General features: G+C 39.1%; 1 protein-coding gene across 1 annotated transcript in view; it reads left to right on the plus strand.

Annotated features, from left to right (window-relative positions):
- Positions 1-3,972: 3,972 nt before the first annotated feature.
- The window catches only part of UBE2Q2 (ubiquitin-conjugating enzyme E2Q family member 2), a gene marked incomplete at its 5' end in the record, with an annotated part of 33,481 nt that continues 16,995 nt past the window's right edge, over positions 3,973-20,458 (plus strand). The window contains 4 exons of the mRNA XM_010285881.1: positions 3,973-4,077; positions 11,066-11,170; positions 12,828-12,884; positions 14,981-15,121. Coding sequence (XP_010284183.1) covers positions 3,973-4,077; positions 11,066-11,170; positions 12,828-12,884; positions 14,981-15,121 — 408 coding nt within the window. The remainder of the gene's footprint in view (positions 4,078-11,065; positions 11,171-12,827; positions 12,885-14,980; positions 15,122-20,458) is intronic.

Genomic DNA, 20,458 nt, shown 5'->3' on the forward strand with positions numbered 1-20,458 from the left:
GTAGTATCAAATCCTAGTATGTTTTCTCACAGCGGGACCTGCTTTCATTGCAAAAAATGGAATGAGTTGGAACGAGAGCAGAGAATGAGAAAGGACTGTCATTCAGTGCAGAAGGCATCAGCACATTCAAGTAGCCACTGTGATGTATTTAAACACTTAGTGGGATTGCTTGATCACCAAATCTCCACCATCAGTCATGTCCCTGTCGGAGAGAGGATTTGCTGCAAGTTTTTTGGAAGGAGGTTTTTGTATAGGCTCCCCAGACTGGGATAGATACTGATTGCAACCAACAAATGTCCTGCTGTGGGTTTGTTCATTAAATGCTTCTGGTAGAGAAAGGAGAAACAGAATTGTCAGAAAAGAATAGAGAGAGTGAATAGTCGAGCTTCATTCTGTAAGCAGTATTCAGACTCCAGATATGGTTTAGAAGAGTGCACTGACAGATGTTTATCTCCTATAAATCACTGCAATTAATAGACTTGCTTAGACCTGGACCAACATAATTAACAACTGTGTGATTTAAAAAAAAAAAAAAGGCCAAAAATAGCTGTTAAGAGAATGCGCATACACAGTCCAAATGTTGACTGTATCTGGAGAATATTTTTGCTCTAATGAGTCTGAGGATTTTAAGAAGCAGATGGCTCAATGAATCTTGGAAGGGATTTTGCTTGTTCTTCATGTTTTCTGATGGGAATGTTGGCGTAATCTAAAGTCACGGTAGTAACATTTACCCTGTTGCCTTTCTCTTCACTTAGTGAGCTGGCCAGAGAAGTTCAGGTCTCAAAAATAGCTGGTTCAAACATGTCTTCAGGCAGTAGGGCCACAGTTAGCAGTCTCCCTTCTGATCTTCCCCACTGTGCATAAAGATCCAGTGTGCAGTATGAAAGTCTTGAGGTAAAAATACTACACTCTTGCAGAAGACTTTACAGGTAAGTTGCATGTTATTAAAAATGAGTGAGGAGATATCAGTATAAAACCTGGAATATCTTTAATAGCATGTAGCTCCTAAAAATAATAGTCTGGGAACCCCATGGCAGCTGGGAATTCAACCTTGTTTTTCCAGCAGTGATAGTGGTTAGTCTTTCAGGAGTGTGTTAAGTGAAACAGAGGAGAAAATACTCTTTTCCAAGGTACCATATTTGGTAAAGGAAGAAAGTGGTGAAATGACACATAACTACCTATCTGTTTACCATCCTTAGCCTTAAAATCTTGGCAAGCTGATCACTTGACTTTCTTGACAGACATTTGAGATGTTAGGCCTTAGTTAATCAAGAAGGATACTCTAAGGTCTCTAGTTTGTGTATGGTATGCTTCAAAGTGAAGCTGAAAGATGTAAACAGTTTCTTTTTGTAAAGATATTAGGAATATCATGCATTCTTCTAAGGTATTTTTAGCTGTGATATAAAAAAAAAGTAAAAAATAAACATGGGGACTCAGGCCGGAGGTGGGGATTGAGCTTGTTTAAAAATAAGTTTATGCAAAGGCTTCAGTTTAGAGGTGGGAATTTTAGATCTCCGGAGTTAGAACTTCCTTAGAGTATGATGCCAGGTGGGAACTCTGCTGTGATAGTCTGTTTTGCCAAAGCTGATGTCCTTTATGTAATCACATGGTTTCTTTCATGAGGTTCAGCACTTCAGCTAGAGGGTCAGCTAGGAAGTAAGCTTTATCTTATTAAAAGCCAATTCTAACATGCTTGAATTTTTCTCCAGTTTTCACACTGATCTTGTTCTGCATTCTAATAAAGCCAGTATCTTTGAAATGACAGAAGCTAGTTTAAGTTGTGAAGGTCTGGGTTTTCTTTTGGGACTTGCACTTTGAGAGCTTGCCAAGGCTAAGTTTGCTTGGGAATTGCTAAAGACCAGACAGTAATAGACAGACAGATATGATGTCTTCCTCCTTTGAAACTTCTTACTGCTGTCTTTGAAAACTATAACCCCACAAAATATACAATGCAGTCAAGAAAGAATAGTGCACATTTTGGAGTCACCTATTAGAGTAGCAGTAGCAACCTTGACTCTTAAATGTTGAAGAATGAAGCATGATTTGTTGTCTCTGCAAGGAGAAATACGGAATTTTTCCTTTTAAACTGCAATGAGAGAAATGAATTAAGATTCCCTCATATTATTTTGTAATACCTGAGGATATGAAGATAATATCTGAGTGATAAAACTGAGGTTCAGCAATTTGTCCTCAGCTACTAGAACTTAATTGAATGGCTGAGAAGTGGAGAATGCCTTAAATAACTAAAACAAAACAAAAAAATCCAAACATGCCAATGATATGAAGGGACACTTAGTGTTGAGTTGGAAGAAGCTACATGGTTTCCTCCATCCTCACAATGTTACCAGACCTGTGTTAGAAAAAAAATTATAATTGCTTTTTGAAACATCTAAACAAGAGGCGAAGGATTTCTGTTTACCTTTTGTGCAGCAAGGGTCTTTCTAGCACCTTTTGAAGGGCCGCAGGCTGTGGCAGCTTAGTGACAGAAAAATCACTTGTCGTGGACTGTATGAGCAGTTGTGGGCCACATCTGTTCCACATGTTGTATGTGCTCTAACTGTGGCATGTTCTGGAAAACAGTACGCTTCTAATCCTGTGAACCCATTTGATCTCGCTGTCAGTAGGATGTGTTTTGGCACCTGCCTAACAACTGTAGGACTCTGATGGCAGAAAATTACTCTGTAAGCTTTGTTGATAGGGTTTGTGGTGGGTTGACCTTGACTGGACACCAGGTGCCACCAAGCTGCTCTGTCACTCCCTCCTCAGCAGGACAGGGGGGAGAAATTAAGATGGGGGAAAAAAAAATCCAAACCCAAACACATGGGTCAAGATAAAGGCTTTTTAATAAAGCAAAAGCAAAGGCCGTGCATGGAAGCAAAGGAAAACAAAAGATTTACTCTCTACTTCCCATCAGCGGGCAATGTCCAGCTGCTTCCGGGGAAGCAGGGCTTCAGTACACGTAGCGGTCACTCCAGAAGAGAAATAACGCAAGTTACTCCTTCCTCCTCCTTTCTCTTGCCGTTTATTGCTGAGCTGACATCGTGTGGTATGGAATATGCCTTCGGCCAGCTTGGGTCAGCTGTCCTGGCTGCGTCCCTTCCCAAGATCTCGCCCACCCCCAGCCTGCTGGGGCGGGGGGCAATGCTGGAGATGGCCTTGATGCTGTGCCAGCACCGCCCTGCAGTAGCCAAAACACCGGTGTGTTATCAACACGGTTCTGGCTACCGTCGCACAGCGCAGCACGGTGGGGGCTGCCGTGGGGAAAATTAACTGAGTCTCAGCCGGACCCAATACAGAGTTGTATGCAATATGCTGTTTGAGGAAGCTTTCAATAGTGGAAAGTCCTCTATGAGCCTTGATAGAACAAAGGTAAAAGTGCGGATTTTTGGCATTGTGATCTGCCCATTATATTGTTCTCCCAAGGCACGTGATTTGAGCTATGTTGCTTCAGTCTGAGTGCCAGCGTTAGAACATAGAAGTTTGAGTAATACTGTTTGAGGGGGAGATCTGTAGACTCCAGGTTTGTTGCTCTCACAGCTTTTATTTGGAAGAACCTGTATTTTTATGAAAAAACAACATCAATATAGTTTTATTCTTTGACATGTACTATGTGTGTTTCCATTTCTTCGGTAATGATCACCTGTACTGCATTTCTAAATTTCTTCCTCCTCCTCCACCCGCCACCAGGGTTTTAAACTTTTCAGCACTGTTTCTTATGTATGTGCATCATCTGATCAAGATGGAAATAGGGTGAAATACTAGAAGAACCAGTTGGCTAGATTTCTTTCAACTTCTCTTGCATTGCCTAAAAACTTCTATGTTACCTGACTTAGAGTAGGATAAAAGGTGCTGTTAATACTGTGGTGTGAAATTCGGGGGGTGAATGAGTTTTAAAAGCTTTATGGGGTTTTTTGTTGATTTATTTGTTGGGTCTTTTGTGTTGTTTCTTTTTTTTTTTTTTTTTTTAAACAGGAGTCTTACCCATCTTCATCACCAATATGGTTTGTAGAATCAGATGACCCAAACCTGACTTCAGTCTTAGAGCGCTTAGAAGATATTAAGAAGAGCAATACTCTGGTGAGCAAGTGTTTTGGTTGTTTTGGGTGTTTATTTGGTTTTGGGTGTTTGTTTAACTTTGCCACATTAACAAGCAATTAAAATAATTCAGTTCTGGGGTTATTTGGGGTGTTTTGTAAACACAAGTTTTTCATCCAAAAACATGTGAACTGAATGTAATCCAAAAGATTTGGGGCAAGGAGGAGGAGATGACTTAAATGCTTGCTCTTTAAAAGGAGTTAAGTCTCAGTCTAAATAATTACACAGTTTAAAGTTTTCTGAAAATAATTAAATAGTGAAATGCATGAGAACTTAAAACTACTGTATAAAACAGCTCTTATAGAATTTTCTTTTCACAGAGATCAGTTATGGAGCAAAAGCTTTGTGTTGTTGAGAATGTGTATACTTCAAAACATGGCTATAATGGTAACTAATACAAAGAATTCCTGGTTTCAGACTAGACCTGGTAGCTTCTGGTTCAACACAATGTTCTTTAGATAGTGATAAGTTTGAACAGTGTTGTGACTTCAGACAATTGCTATTTAAAGAAAATCTTTGCACAGATTGTAATGGTAGTTTTGTATTTCAGAAAATTATCAGGCATCGTATCTTGAGTACCCTTTTGATGTAATGATAGGAGCTGTGTGTATGTGTGTGCGTATATACACACAAAAAATATATAAAAAAAACTAACTTCCCATTCTATGCAGAAAAGTAAGTGTCCTTGAATATTGCTTGGAGATGAATTTCAGTACAAATGTACTTTGTTCCACGAAGAGCAGTATTGCAGCCCACTGACAAATTCAGTGGTTGAAAGTGTTGTTTTTCCTCTCCAAATTCAGCTTTATGGGTATTAAATAGCCCTTAAGGATTATCTTTATTAACAGATTATTTTAACACTTTTTGTTTGTATACAGGAATGCATGCACGCATGTGATGCGTTCAAAACACATCAGTCTGCAGAATACTGGTTATTGCATGGATTGTGTGCTGGCCTTAGTATTTGCCTGATTTTGGAAGAATTGGGAATTTTCTTCCTCACGAAACCACTTACTTGTAATGTTCACTGGGATAATGTTAATCAAGCGTCTTTGACCTTAAATAAGGATGTGTATATTTGTTTTTCTAAAGAATATTTCAGATGCATTTGACTTCTAGCCGAAATAATTAGAAAACTAAACAAGTGAGAGTCTTCATGGGCTTTGCCATAATCAAAACCAAAGGGGCATTGCAGAGGAACGTTAGTGTTTTAATGTGCTATGTTGGATCTGCTCACAGGAGACATACATATCACTTGTGTATTTTCTTCTACAACCTAAACTTTACACTAAACTACATTTAGAAGAATGTTACAGATCTCTCTTTCTAGGCAGAAGTCACGAAGACTGACATGTAACGGTATAGTGACAGAAGTTGTAGCCAAATCAACTTTTTTCTTAAATATGCTTTTCAGGAGGCTCTCCAGCTTGAAGCTGGTGAGGCTAATAGCTTCAGACTAAAGGTTTTAAACAAGGTATTTCCCTTGTTTAACTACCTACAGGTTTGCTTGCAGTAGGGTAGAAAGCTTTAGCACCAACATGCATAGGACTTGCTGTGCTGAATTGCATATGCACAGAGACTGCTTATGTACCTTGTAAGAAAACAGCTTCTGATATCAAGATTGTACTTGCCCATGTAAAAGCTGATGGGTTGATGTAATAGACACCTGTGGATGGCCCATTGGTTTCTCAGGAATCCACCCCACATCACGTTATGCCAAGATGAAGACAGATGGGAGTGGTTGAAGAGACAAATACTTACACTACAAAATCTGACTTCTTTGTTTTGCTCAAAAGGCTTGCCTTTGTGGGTTTTGGGTTGGTTTTTTCTCCCTACAACTTTTCCCTGTGCACTCCATCCCTTCAAGGGCATTGGAGGAATTCACACACAGACTTCTTGGAGTAGGGTAGGAATGGATAAGGAACTACCTGTAGGAATCCAGAGACTTCTGATTTCTCATGCTATATCCTAAAGACTCACTTAGTTCAATTTAGACTTTTAGAATGTTTCAAACCAGTTTTCATTTATTGCAGCTAAAGGATCGTTTGTGCCATGTTGCTCTAAACTCATAAAGCTATGGGAACGGTCAAATTCTGAACGGGAAGTTGCATTGGAGTCTTCCAGGAGCTCAACTGAGCACAGCAAACGTGCTAAAAGCACTGCTAGCACATGTACCCTGATTTAACATTCTTTGGTGTTACTCTGCCCTTTCCACTCACTTTGTAACTTTTGACAGGTATCAGCTGTTTGGGAAACTGAAGAACATGCTCTTCAGACATAAAAGTTTGACAGAGCTATATATATGGAAGCCTTGTCATTTGATATGGTAAAAGGAAAACGGTTTTGCTATGTAAAAATCATGCACATGTTGCCTGGAAAATCTTCTGTGGGTCTGAAACTGTGTTACTTACCTTGGCATCAGTATGGTGCTTTTTGCTATGAAAATTTGTCGAAACCCTAAAAATGCTGAAAGGTTATTAAGAACAGCATAGATAGCATCAGGTTTGGAGGCTTTAGCTGCTTGACTGTTGATACTGAGCAAGTTCCAGACAGCAGATGAAGAGGCTGCAGAATTCTCTCTGACCCCTAGTGTCTCCTGATTTCCTTTTCAGATCCTGAAAATCAGCTTTACATTAGACTTGGTAGGTAGCAGCAACTGACAGCTGCCTTCTAGTGGTTGTGCCATGGAAAAGATAAACCCTACTTCAATTGCGTTGTTTGGTTTAATATACTGGAAGTTACAGTTGCAAGTCTGAAGTCTCAAACCTTACTTCATGGGTTATTAAATATAGCTATACATGTTTTGGAGGTTTGCTTTTTAAAGACAATAGTGAAATGGACTTAAATTCAGATAGGCAGCTTTAATTCCGACACTCTCCACACCTTGAGAGCTTAAACTTGCATAGAAGATAATAAAAGTCTAGAATTCCCGGCATAGGTATGTGTATAGTTTGAATAAGCTGCTGTCCTTAAGCACACTGCTTCTGTGTTAAGAATTTAGGTTTAGTCCCACATGATGACATTTCGGGAAAGAATGTTGGCTCTTGCAAACTACCAGTGCAGCAGCACCTAGTTATGTGTTGGGGATCGTAGAGACAAAATGCAGGAGGAAGCTTTGCTTTACTTCCTGGAGCTGCCCAAGGCTGCTGAAACGTGGGTGAGGCCGGTTACTGTCACAGGCTACCTGCTAGCTAAGTAGTGATCGTGCTCCAGATGGCAGTTGTTCCTTCCCTCTGTTTCCTCTTGTATCCTTCTTCAGCAGTTTATTTCAGTGGTAGGCTAAGATTTATTGATTCATTTATTTTTATATAGATATAGTGTGTGTATACATATAGATAGATACATGTAGAAGAATAAGTATGTGTATACTTCTTAAGTCCATGTGTCTTGGTAATCAGAAAACGAGGTCATTCATGGTGAATCCAGCAGTATATTAATATCATTAAAATTCTTAATGCTTTCATACTTCATTAGAAATATCTCTTTATGCGTCAAAAGACCTCCTCGTGTAGGATAGGCTTCAGAAAAATGGTTCTAAACTGTTTGCAGATTTGTAAGATGTTAACACAGGAAATGAAAAATTGAGAGATGTTTTTGTTTTATAAAGCAGCATTATGGTGCCCATAAGAACTACCAACTTCTCAGAACTCCTGAAGCATTAAAAGTTATATTATAGATGTATACATTATATTTTTATATTTTGTTGTTACTTTAATATTAATTATAACAAATACCATTAAGTTATACATTTGTCATTGTATTTGGCCACTTGAGTGTTTACTTTATGCAGGCTATTTGCACTGGTCCTTTAATACCCTGTGGGTCATGCATTCCCATTGCTGCTTAGTTTCTGCTTTTTGTATTCCAGCGTAATTATTGGTGTACCGATAGCCCACTTTTATTCAGTAGCAGCAAAGCGTGTGTTAAGCATTCATTTTACATTAGCCAGGCATGTGAAGTTAGCCTGGAAATACATTTACATTATTAATACATGGCAGAAATCTGCTATCCCTTTTGATACAGTCTATTCATGTACCGTTAACACATGCCAAATCATGCTAGGCCCTGCTTAGAGCAGGGGATTGGATCAGATGACTTCCAGATGTGCTTTTCAGCCCAAATTATCCTATAATTTTTCATATGTTCGAGCAGAGCATAAGCAATAATGGTGATGGTGATCCATGGCAGAAGGATCAAGGGTACGAAATGAGTTCTTGTGGAAGAAAAACGTAACAGTAAGGAAGAAGGGTTGTAGAGATGGGACCAGCTTCTTGCTCTGCCATCACCTTTGCAGATTGTAGAAACTCAGGTCAAGTCAAAACAACTTGGCTATAAAAATGAAGCTGCGGTTTGACAGTTGCGTTAAGCGAACCTTGAATTGTAAACTGCTGCCAAGGAAGGGGATCCCTGCGCTCAGCTGCACCTTCCTGCCTCCCCCTTTATGGTGAAATTGGTGCTTATGTGCTGAAGCACATTACAGCTTGTAAGCTGCTGCATGGTTGTGTGATCTCTGGTGCCTGTGCAAAGGAGAAGGTGAAAATGTGCTGCTGGAGGCAGGGAGACACCTCTTCAGGCACAGCTGCTGTGTAACCTGGTCTGGGTTGTGCCAGCAGTTTGTCGCTTTGGGAGTGCTTGTGTACCTCGCAGTGGTGCTGTGTTCCGCAGGAAGTGGGAGAAGCTTGCAGTGCGTGAGGTCCTGGCTGCAAAAGTTCCTTCGCATGTCAATTCGGGTGGCTGGACTTCACGTGAAGAGGATGGGGAGTGGAGGAAGCAGGGCAGGAAGCAGTTCTTAACTTTTCTCAGCCCTTACTGTCTTTTTTCTGTGGAGACACATCTAATACTGTGTTCGTCTGCTCTTCCAAGCTTTGGACCAGCCATGTGCCGGTGGTGGTATTCTTCTTAGATTTTTTTTTTTTATGCTTCACAACAGATGTAAACAAATTAATGGCTTGCCTAGCTTTATATAGCTATGTGAGAAAAATTACAGTTCCTGAAATTTTATAGTTTATGCTCCAGCTTTCCATGAGGCAGCAGTGTTTGTGCAGAGAAAAATTTTCTCACCAAAATGTGTAGCGGTGCAACTTTAAGCATCTTACACATACAAAGGATAGTTCTAAGACCTATGGTTCTATCTACCAACTGACTTTTTGCTTGATCAACCTGCTTTCTGTCTGCTAAGAGATATCCTGATGTTTCAGACATCCAGGAAGTTTTAAATGGGTGTAGAGTCTTAACACTGAGAAATTTGACTCTTACAGAAAGCTTCGGGCAACATAAACTGTCACATCTCGTGTATATACTCACAAGAAATGTGCTGCTGATACATCAGTTCTTTTGGTGTTGTTGCTTTATTTTTGAGTTAAGGATGACTGTCATGAATGATGCAGAAACAGCAAACGTGGCATGATAGGAGAGAACATCGTAATTCTTGTAATGCAGGCTGGTATGTCAGTTCATGGCCTCTGATGAATAAATAACATTCCTATTAAACAGGAGCATTGAATCCTACCGGAGAAGGGAAAAGCGCTGAAGCTTTCAGATAGCATAAGGGCAGCATTTGCTTATCACTGCTAGTGATTTGGGCTTGGAAATGAGTTCTTAACCCTGGAGAGGCTGAATTTTTCCCTTGCAGTAGGGTAAGGTAAGAACATTTAAATTGGCTAATAGTAAGGCTTTAGACATGTGGTATATTTTGGAGTGACTAGGTTTTTCTTGAATACCTCAATTCTTTGTATATTTTAAGAAATACAGTATACAAACACCAAATAGAGTTGCAAAGGTCTTGTTCTTTCAGGATAATACAGTCTATGCTGTACCTTGGGTGAGGCAAAATTGCTTCACTCTCCCTCCTTTATGGAGAGATACTTTAAGGGGAGTGGGAGTTGCCGCTCTAAGCATAATTACTAGTAGCGCTGAAGGATATGTGTACAGAAATTACTGTCTTGCACGCTGCCTTCTAGAAGTGGCAAGACAAACTCCATTTGGTATTTGCAAGAAAAATCCATAAATGAATGTATAATTTTTGCAAGCTTCATCTAGCTTATTATTCTGCAAATAATGAAGTGTTGACCATTTTGCAAATATATTCTGCAGTCCTTTCTTTGATTTTTCTGGCATAGCTATGCAAAGACCTCGAAAACTTAGGAAATGCAGTAGTACAGTCTCTTATGGTCTTGGCCTTAACTAGGAATCTGAGGTGACCTAGAGAAAGCTAGCAGGAACTCCACATAATTAGCGTGCTGATCAAGAAGCAAACTTAATGTTTCTCTATTTTTGCAGAACTAAACTTATTTTCTGGGTAGCGTTGCAGTGGGTGAAAGGTGTTCCATATTTTGCAGCTAACAGAACACAGTCAATGTAATGCTGAAAGGTGGAAACAGAAATCAGTGATAGTAACAGCTTGTGCCTCAACCTGATACAAGGTACGGCAGGCAGACTGCTTGGGCTGTAGCTTAGAGGTTGGCTGGTTTCTATGCCTTTTATAGGGTTTGTCTTGCTTCTAGTGCCTCACTGGTGTGCCCTAGAAAGGGATTCAGGACGTGGAAAATCAAACTGTTTCTCCTTGGTTTTTTGAAGACAGGGTCTTTTAACCTAGGAAACTGGAATGGACCGTCTTGTCTCATGGAATATGACCATGATCATTCCCTAGTGATTTGTGACCGAGACACCTATGCCTAGAATGGATGACGCTGCCAGAGCAGATTATTCTTTTGCTCATGACTTTCTTCACGTGACATGAGGACATGAATGGGAGGCATTTATAACTTGCCATGGCCTTGATTTCCCATTGTGGGGATTTTATTACAATGACTGCAGAGAAAAAGAAGGTTCTTTAAACTTTATTCCAGTGTCTACAGTTTTAAATACTGTACACTGACTGGAAGTTCAGTACCAACATGGGAAGAAAATTCAAAATACGTTGTTCTGTGCTTTGGTTTAAATGGTATTTCTATGTTTTCTTTTTTTATAGCTTCTTCAACAGCTGAAGCGATTAATATGTGACCTCTGCAGGTTATATAATCTTCCTCAGCATCCAGATGTTGAAATGCTAGATCAGCCATTACCAGCTGGACAGGTAAACTAAAAAGCTGTGGACACCACCTTATGGCAATGAAGGAGTTGTTTTTTCCACCCCAAGAAACAAGATAGTGGGAATGATTAAACCTTGTGTAAGCCAGAACTGAGATATGAAGCACTGTTGCTTTATGGTATCCTCAATCAGAATTTTGTTTGCAGAATCCTTTTAATAATGGTGTGATAATCTTACACAATTTCCTTTGCAGTTTCTGTGTCATTGAGAGGTGTGTATATGATACCAGTTATGTCAGTTTAATTCCCTCCTAAATATTGTTCAAGCCAATCGCTGTGAATTCCTAGTGCTTCCCAAATTTACTTTTTTCTGAAATGTAAGTGTGATTAAACACTGTTTGCTTTTTCTTGAAGAGTATGTTTTACAGTGTGCACTTGGATGAATTACTATTGATGTTTTCCTTCCTCTTCAATCCCTTGCAGAGACATGGGATATCAAGACCATATGCTGCTTTGGGTAGGGAGTATCTGAGGTGCCTTGTTTACCTTTTGTGCACTTGACAAATTAAGAGTTGTGAAGGACTGTGAAATGTTCTGGTTAACTAAAATGTTTTGTCTTGTGCTGAAAACAGAACTGGTAATTGACAGTAACTGTTCTTTTTTGTATATTTAATAAGATCATGATATCTTATTTTGCTTATACATGTTAAGATGACATGATTTCTAAAAAACTCCTGTAGCGTAACAGATGGTTTTCCTGTGGTGACAGTACTATAGTAAATGACAAATAACTTGCTTAATTTTGGTCATGTGCCAAATTGTAATCCTATAGGTCTTTTCTCTCAGCCACTCACATAGCAGTGCAACTATAAAGCAGTAGGCTTGTAATGTTAAGAAGTCGCTTCACTGAAGAGTCTTGCTTATGCTCTGAAACTCGGAACCAAACTCATGGAAGGTTTCTTAGCCAGAAATGTCAGATAATTTCTAAGTTAAATAAGAGTGGCCTTAGTAAGCCAGACCAAAGATCTGTCTAGTCCCTTGCATTGTCTACAGCAGTGGTGTCCGTTCTTGCCAAAGGAAGAGTAAGCAGAGCACAAGCATATCAGAATGCTCCTGAGTATTTCTGCAGCTCAGACTTCCTGAGCTTGAAGTGGTATCCTGAAATGGAAAACCATGAAAAATGAACTCAATGTATTGTTTTGGTATTTTACCAAATAATCTAATAACAATGGCTATATGATTATAGTAGCTGTTGCCTAGAAGTTCTAGGCCGTGACACAACAGTCCATTTAGTTTGAGAGCTCTAAAGTTTGTTGTTTTGGGGTCTAGAATGTATATGGATTCTAGTCAGAGCCATGATCTGATTTCATGGTTAAGAGACCATGAATCATGACCCACTTAACTTAGTGCATTTGTCACTGTCTCAGAATAGGATATCCTTATCTGAATCTTAAGTTTCCACTTAGAACTTATGTGAAATTTAATTGTGACATTCTGTTTGTCTTTGCTTCATGCAAACATCTTCACTCTCATACTCCAGGAAAGCGTCTTTGAGTATCTTTCATGTTAAACTTCAGTCCTTTGCAGACTTTGATAAGTGTAAATTTTGTATATACCACTTTCTCTTTGATAGTAGACTTCCTGTTTTTGAAAGAAAGGAACATATGCACAATTTATGCAGAAACATCATTGTTATATTGCAGAACGGAACAACAGAAGAAGTTACATCAGAGGAGGAGGAAGAAGAAGATATGGGTGAAGTATGTGTATATATGAGATTGTTATCCTAACCTAGTAGAATTCTGGCATTTTACTCTGCAGTGACTGGGTAGTTATTGAGAAAAACTGTAAAATGTGATCTCCCTAGAGTTCAACAGAAAAGATAATTTAAAATTTGGATGTTTACCTTCGTGTCAGCTTTCACTTCAACCACAAAACTAGTGAAATTTGCTTCTTAAACCTAGATCTCAGCTGTAAGGTACTTGGATACAGAGAATTGGACATCTGTTTGTGCTTTAGTCAAACAATGCATAACATTGTGTGCCAAATCAGTAAGTTTGCATTGTTAACTCCTATTTCAAGCAGCATATGAACTGGCTCTGATATAGCTGAAAGTGTCTCCCAAATTGAAGCAGACTGGCTAAGAGTAGATTGGTTTGCAGATTTATTAAACAGGTGAGCTAGTTTTTAACTATAATATATTGAAGGAAATAGAAGGACATCCGAAACAGGCATGCTCAACTTTAAGGGGTTTATGTCACTGTATGGCAACAACGGTGCTCCTTTTAATGAGCTTTTTACTCATTAAAAGTAAGGTGTGAGAACCACCCCTTTCAATTTGTTCTGCAACATGTTAGAATAGCCCCAAGATGCTTGCTTTTTAAACCACTATAAATAGCCTTATTGTATGAGAACTGTTCTGACTACTTCAGATTAGATTTTTAATGAAGAAGGTGTGTAGTAAGAATGAACAACTCATTCTTTGAATAGAAGGTCTTCCTTTAGAACAGGTTTAAATGTTACCCATGTTCTGGAATTAATTTGAAGCAGCCTCTCTTATACCATATTTAGCCTGATCCAGACCACATTTGTTGGAGCCAGAGTTTCTGTAATGGTAGTATGGTATGTTCCCATATCCTGCTCCTTTTTGCTTGCAGATTTGCAAGTAGCCTTTTGCAGTCTGTTTGGTCTACTTTAGACAAAAAAATGGTCATGTCTGTCATTATTTATAAGCTGTCAGGTGGCACTGATATGTTCAACTTGTAATCTAGTCCAGTTTCTAAATTGAAAAGCAGCTTAGGGTTCCTAGGGCTGTATCATTATTTTGAGGAACATGAGCATTTTAAAGAATACTCAGTCTAAAATGTGTGTTACAGTTGGAGGAAACAGGGTTGTCCAAAGCACCAGTTAGATGTGTTTCTTACTATGTAAGGCTTTCTTGAATTTGCATTTATGGCCGGGTTTTCCTGCCATGCAAACAGATGGTGCATAAAGAGTAACCACAGGTGTGGTGGAGCACTGCATATTGGAGCATATCTGATAGTTGTGTACTCATAGCTTGCTGGTGTGGCTGCTGTAGTGCTTCCTTTTTCATCTCAAGGTACTTGCATCCTTCCCTCCTCTCCGCAAATAGCACTTGAATCACCTTACAGGCAGTTAAGTTCAGAGTGCTTCTCTGCAACATGACAGCCCTGTGTCAGAATAGAGGGGAGGATTTTTTAATGTCTTAGTCTAGAACTCAGAACTGAAATGTTGGCTCATGCGATCAGGATATTTGACCACATAATTTTGTCTCCTATCCTAATGCTGCATCTAATCTTCAGCTGAAATGTTCATTTTGGATAAAGTACATGCAGCTTTTTAATATTTAACTTTCTTGAAGGGTTGCTGTAGCCCTGCCAGGTATGTTAATCATTGTTTGCCAGAAATGTAATACAGCGAGGATTCTAATTGAAAGAGTCTGCTATTAGAAACGTCTTGGAGACACCCTAACTTTGGGTACTTTTGGATTCTCAAGCCCTGTTCAAAATGCCTTAACTTCCTGTTTTCTACCTACTTTAATGGGCTAATTCACCACAATCTTAACTTCTTGCACAGGTTTTATTGTGCTTGTTTCTGTGACCAGAAACATATTGTGAATTTGGGTATCGTTTGTATTGTGAAGGCTCCCTACACTTCCGGTGAATACTGTTGGCTGAGAGAGTAAAGCTGGAGCAGAATAGAAATGGCATCCAGCAATCACAAATACATAGTGCTGTGCAGTATGTGACTGTAACCCTAAATGCCCTTGGAGAAGCTTTTGTTGAACGAAGAGCGTAGTTAAGTTGTTTACAATGAATTTTCCTCTATCCTGTAGGACATTGAAGATCTGGATCACTATGATATGAAGGAGGAGGAACCAGTTGATGGGAAGAAATCTGAGGATGAAGGCATTGAAAAAGAGAACCTTGCAATCTTAGAAAAGATCAGAAAAAATCAAAGGCAAGATCACTTAAATGTGAGTTAATGACTTATGTTTTTTCTTTGTAATACTTCTAGCTTTAACATAGAAATGATTTTCAGCAAATAAAGCCTACTGCTGTGCACTTAGGCATAAATTCACCTGTAGCTGACTTCTAGCATTTATAGGACAAATGTCTCAAGTTACAGAACCTAAATAGCTCTTTTTAGAGAAGTTTGGATAGGCCAACTAATATTCCAAGGTTGTTTAACAAGTGGACTCATATTTCATCAAAATCTTTGGCACAGGAAGTTAGTTGCCGGTCCGCATCCCACAGAGGCACAAAAACTACTTCAAAGCACTCTAATTCAGCCTGGGAGAGTGCTATCATAATTTCTTTTGTAAACTGGGTTGGGATATTCTTGGCATTTCGGATGAAGAAGCATCTTTCAGCTTTTCACTAGAGTCAGCTCTTGCATGTAGATCCAGGTTTCACACTTGTTAATGATATTTAACTGGTGGTCTGATTTCCAGGGGTATCTATTTGGTTGTCTCTTGCTTGATGCCTTTCTTACAAACAATAGTCCTCCTTGCAGAATCAGCAGAAGGCATCTAGATATTAAGCATGACTTTTGTTGCTGAGCCCTTATTAAAATAACAAAACCCTATATAAAATTGACTGTGTTAAGTCATAGGTGACTTAACATACTTAGTAAACCTAGGAATTTGTGCTTTAAATCCATTTTGTGCATGAGTTTGGTTTTTTAGTAATGTCTATGCTGCTTGGAAATTATTGAACTTTTTTCTTTGACATACACAAAGCAAGGGGCCTTCAGCAGCTTTGCAGCTTTGTTATCACAATTTTCTGAGTGATCCTGCCAGCAGGCAGTTTTAAAAGCCTGTTTGTTCTCCAGAGGCTTAGAAATGTTTTGTCGCAAGTGCCAAGTTCCAGAGAAGCTTCTGCTTCTCAAAGGTGCATGTAGGAGGAAATGATGATGTCATGCACCCTTAATTTTATTTAGCCTGGCTTTCAAAGAAGTCGAAACTTCTGTTTCACAGAGGCTTAAAATGTATAATGGATGAAATTCAAGACTTCTGTTCATGACCAATATCAACCAAAGGTAAGGGTTCTAAAATTTCCCTAAGTCACCTGTAGGCAAAGAAGGTGCTTAAATTGGTGCCCTTTAGTGTGTGAGCTCCTAAGTTTTTATATGCTCTATGGTAAGTCAGCAGATGTGTACATCATGTCCAGAGACAAGATGCGCTATTTCTGTTCAGGATAATAGTTGAGGATGTGAGCAGTAGTTAGGTACAGGGGAGGGACCTGTAGGTATTTAGGGAAGGAATAAGGTTTAGGATTGGTATGTAGGGAATACCTGGCTTTTTGCCCAAGGAATCAGCTTTGTTCTATTTCTTATACTTGATGATTTTTCCAGTAAATACTTTCTAAGAAGCCTAAACTGCACTTAAATTATGTTAGAATCAAGAGAATTGCTATTGTAAACATAATTTCATTTGTAGTGAGAACTATATACATTCGAAGTGCTTGGCACTAGCCAAGCCAATCCATTTTTAATATTGGATGTACTCTTGATAGGTCTCGTTATCATAACAATTTAGGGAAAAAGCTCCTTTTGTTAGCAGAATGTTGACTATGTCTTGTCATGAATTACTGGCCCTAAATAACCTTACCTAGTTTAGGAAAAAAACCTTCTTCCTCTTGGTTACTGACACTTTAATATGGAAAAGAGATTTAGGTTGTAGCCCACTGGTTTGCAAAGGAAATAAAATAGAAATGCTTCAATCGGAGTTCTTCAACTATAAGTCTTCTGCTCCTGTCCCAGTCCTGTTCTAATATGACTTCAGTGCAAACCTGTCAAAAATACCTTAGGCTTATGTTGGGCTTCATAGGCAGCATGAGATAGCTGGCTAGAGGAGATTGCTTTTTGATCTGTGTATGAATTCAATAGTTACCTATCAGGTTGTCTGAAGGGAAATGTACAGCCACTGGTTCAAAAATAAACAAACAGCAAAAAACTCAACAAAACAAAAAACCAATCAACTGGAAAAAAACCCCAAACAAAACCTGATCAGCATTTCAGTACTTAAAAGCAGGTCAACATAAGGTGCCAGACTGCTTTTGCTATATAGTCAAGTCTGTTTTAAGACTTGACTAACCATAAACACAACGGCCACTTACTGTTTTTTGGGTTTTTTTAACTTAACTGTGTGTTCAGTGTTTGAGAAGATGCTTATTCAGATTCTGTATATTTCTGTACTTACAACTCAGACCTAATGGTAAAGACTTCTTAATTGTTAAATAAAATAAATCCACTTGCAGCCTGAAAGGCATGGTCTGCTTTACCATCATCTAAAAATTTGGTAGAACTGAAAAAAGGTGTTTATAGTGTCAACATTCTTCTCTGATGTGGAAAGCCTTTTAAAACTTCAGATTCTCTTCTGCTGTCTGTTCTTTCCCATTTGGCAAATACTGCCTTTCCTTTTGCTTTTTCCTTCCTCATCTAGTGGAGCTGAAATGAGCACTGCTGAGTGCTTTTTTTTTTTGTTTGTTTGACAACAGCAGATTCAACTTACATAATAGCTGTTTCTCATGCCAAGACACTCTAGTTGATGCTGGTGCATAAACAAGGTCAGCTGAGTACAGGGAACAGGGTATTCAAGTGCTGCTGAGGAACTGTGGTATTTTTGTGGGTCACCAGAAATAGCTGTGCTGCTTAAATAATTTCTCGAAGGACCTGTGAAGGTTTACTCCTAAGTGCTTGAGAATTTAAAACTATAGCTGCACTACTAACCCGTGAAAGAGCTAACCTAGTAGCACTTAAATGTTCCTTTTTGCTGCCAAAACAGCACGGGGGACTTGTAACAGATCATGTTAAACATGGTCTAAGATAGCAGAAGTTGCTCAATATCCTAACATAAAGCAAAATTTAAATCTGTACAGCCCTTCACAGTGGGTTTTCTGCAAGGACAGCAGGAGTTTCATGAACTTAAATATAATGGCTAAACATAGTCTGGTTTTCACACAGCTCTTTTGGTCTACTTTATTTAGTCAGCAAAGTAAAACAAAGCTGTCTGATTTACATGCTTGTTGTTGGAGAAGAGGGAACGTGAAGCCTAATGCAGGGTTTTGACTAGTGCCCAATGCAACCAGAAGACTTTCTGGTTTCTTTACATGTTCATTGGCCCAAACCCATGAGTCATGCTCTCTCCCCTTGGCTGAAACATAGGTTGAAGATCCGGATCATGCAAAAGGTTTTTCCGTAGGGAAGGAGTGCATGCAGTCCTGTTTTTGCGTACGCAGATTAAAGACTTTAAAGACTTTTTTTCTGCTGCTCAAGACTTTTGTCATAGGCATTTTTAGGGTTTGTGTGTTTTATGCAAGTTAAGAATATGTATCTACTAATTTTGTAAACTAGTTCTGCTCCTTGGCAGTATCCCTAATCCTCTTCTTGCTGGCATCAGGAAATAAACTTAAATTTGGCTTGCGGTACAGTATGTAACTTGGAGCAAGAATTAATCCTCCTCTTAACATTGTAATAACTTTAAAGAACCACTTGCTTACTGGGAATAAAAAACGGTCTTTGAACTGGAATCATTAACTTCAGATATTTAACAACTTGCTGCTGCTTGCTTTTCAGAGGTCTCTCCCCACATAGTCATTTTAGAGATTAACGCTTTTCTTATTTAGATAATGCTATTAGCCTTTTCCATTTCCTACTGAGGAGTTTATGCACTTTCCTTTAGAAGTCTCAAATGTTTCCACTTTCATCTTCAGATGTTATGAAGTCTAAGACGTCATTTCCATTTTCAGTCTAATCTTTGAAGTAAGCATGAATCTACTTTAACTTGCAAGAATGAATGTACTTCTGCACCAATACTGAGAAAGTTCAGTGACAATAGAGCAAGCTTGTATTCTTTAGGTCTTTTGGGTCACTTCAGATTTTTATTTTATTATCTTGGAGGAGTTTCCATTTTTTGTGTTTTGTTTTAGCAGGCAATTTCTGCTCTTGTGGCTGAATTATCTGAAACGTATTGTGATTTATTTTACTGTTTTGCCGTGTGACAATATTTTTCTGATTGGACAGAAAACAAACAATCCGGTCTTTGGATTTAAAACTGCATCGAACTGTACCTCCTACCTCAGATAACTCATATAAAGAGCAGGTGGTGGTTGTGTTTAGAGGGATGGAAGATGTAAAGGAAATGTCCAAAGGAGAAAGGCTGAGGCTGCAAAACCTTGTGTCTCTGGAGGCTTAGTGCAGCAGATGGCTGGGGCAGTGGCATGTGCTGCGCTGGTTAGGTGTGCCCTACTGACTTGGGAATGCAGAAGCTCAGTTCTGAACTCTTGAGTTTTCTTGGAGGTTGCTTAACTGTTCTATAAAGTATTTTACTCAAATTTGTGCGTTCACACTAAAATACTAAATAAGGATAGAAATGCTTCTGAAAAATAGAATGCCTGTACTGACTTGGACCAAAGTTTCACGTTTCTGACAGTGGCAGAAGCATGTCCTTAGGGAGAAGAGTTTGAGAACAGGACAAGCTTGTAGTGATGCATCTCATCAATACTTTTCATGTCCAACAGTTTTGTCTCTGGGAATCCCTGCAGCAGATGTTTCTGTTGTTTGCAACTCTCAGCAAATGGCATGTTGTCCACATAAACGTTTACCTCCCGTAGCAGGGATTTCTCCAGCTTACCTGCTCATTGTTCTGGAGAACCACAGGTATGCTTGTTCACGAGGGGAGGAGACTTTTTGTGCCTATATTATTACTTATTAGGGAAAAAAGTCACTTGGGGCTTGTCTGGCAGCTTTTTTAACTGCTTCGGTTCACAGATCAAACAGCTATGCCTTTCAGCTCTTGGCATCAACCTCACATGACAGGTAGCTGTCAGATCCCATGATTGACTGGTTATTTCTAAGGCAGCTGTGATTATAAGTCTTGATTCCACAACAGGAGAAAGAGGAGCTTTAACTCCCTTGGAGCGGTAGGGCCTACTTTTCCAGAAAGATATTTATGTCTGAATTCAGTCTTTGAAATTATAACTTGTATATAGCGAGTTATTGAAAGTTAAAAAGTTTTTAATTTTAGTACCATTATAGTCAAAACTGAACTCACTGCTCTGCTGCATCATGCAGCGGTGTGATGCAAGTCGTACTCTCTTCTAAACTGCACTTTAACAGTAGTTATAAAAAAACAAGGGACATCAGAACAAAGACTTCGTTTCAAAGCCGTGGTGTTTGGCATTAAGGTTACCATCAGGTACAGCAGTTAATCTCTGCAGGCTTCCTCTTCGGCTTCCTCCAAGGGTAGTTCCAAGTGTGTAAAGTAAGCTCCTGTGCTAAACTTCTTAGGTTAAGCTTACTAGCCCTCTTT

Source organism: Phaethon lepturus, unplaced genomic scaffold (assembly GCF_000687285.1).
Source record: "Phaethon lepturus isolate BGI_N335 unplaced genomic scaffold, ASM68728v1 scaffold14364, whole genome shotgun sequence".
Lineage (NCBI taxonomy): Eukaryota > Metazoa > Chordata > Aves > Phaethontiformes > Phaethontidae > Phaethon > Phaethon lepturus.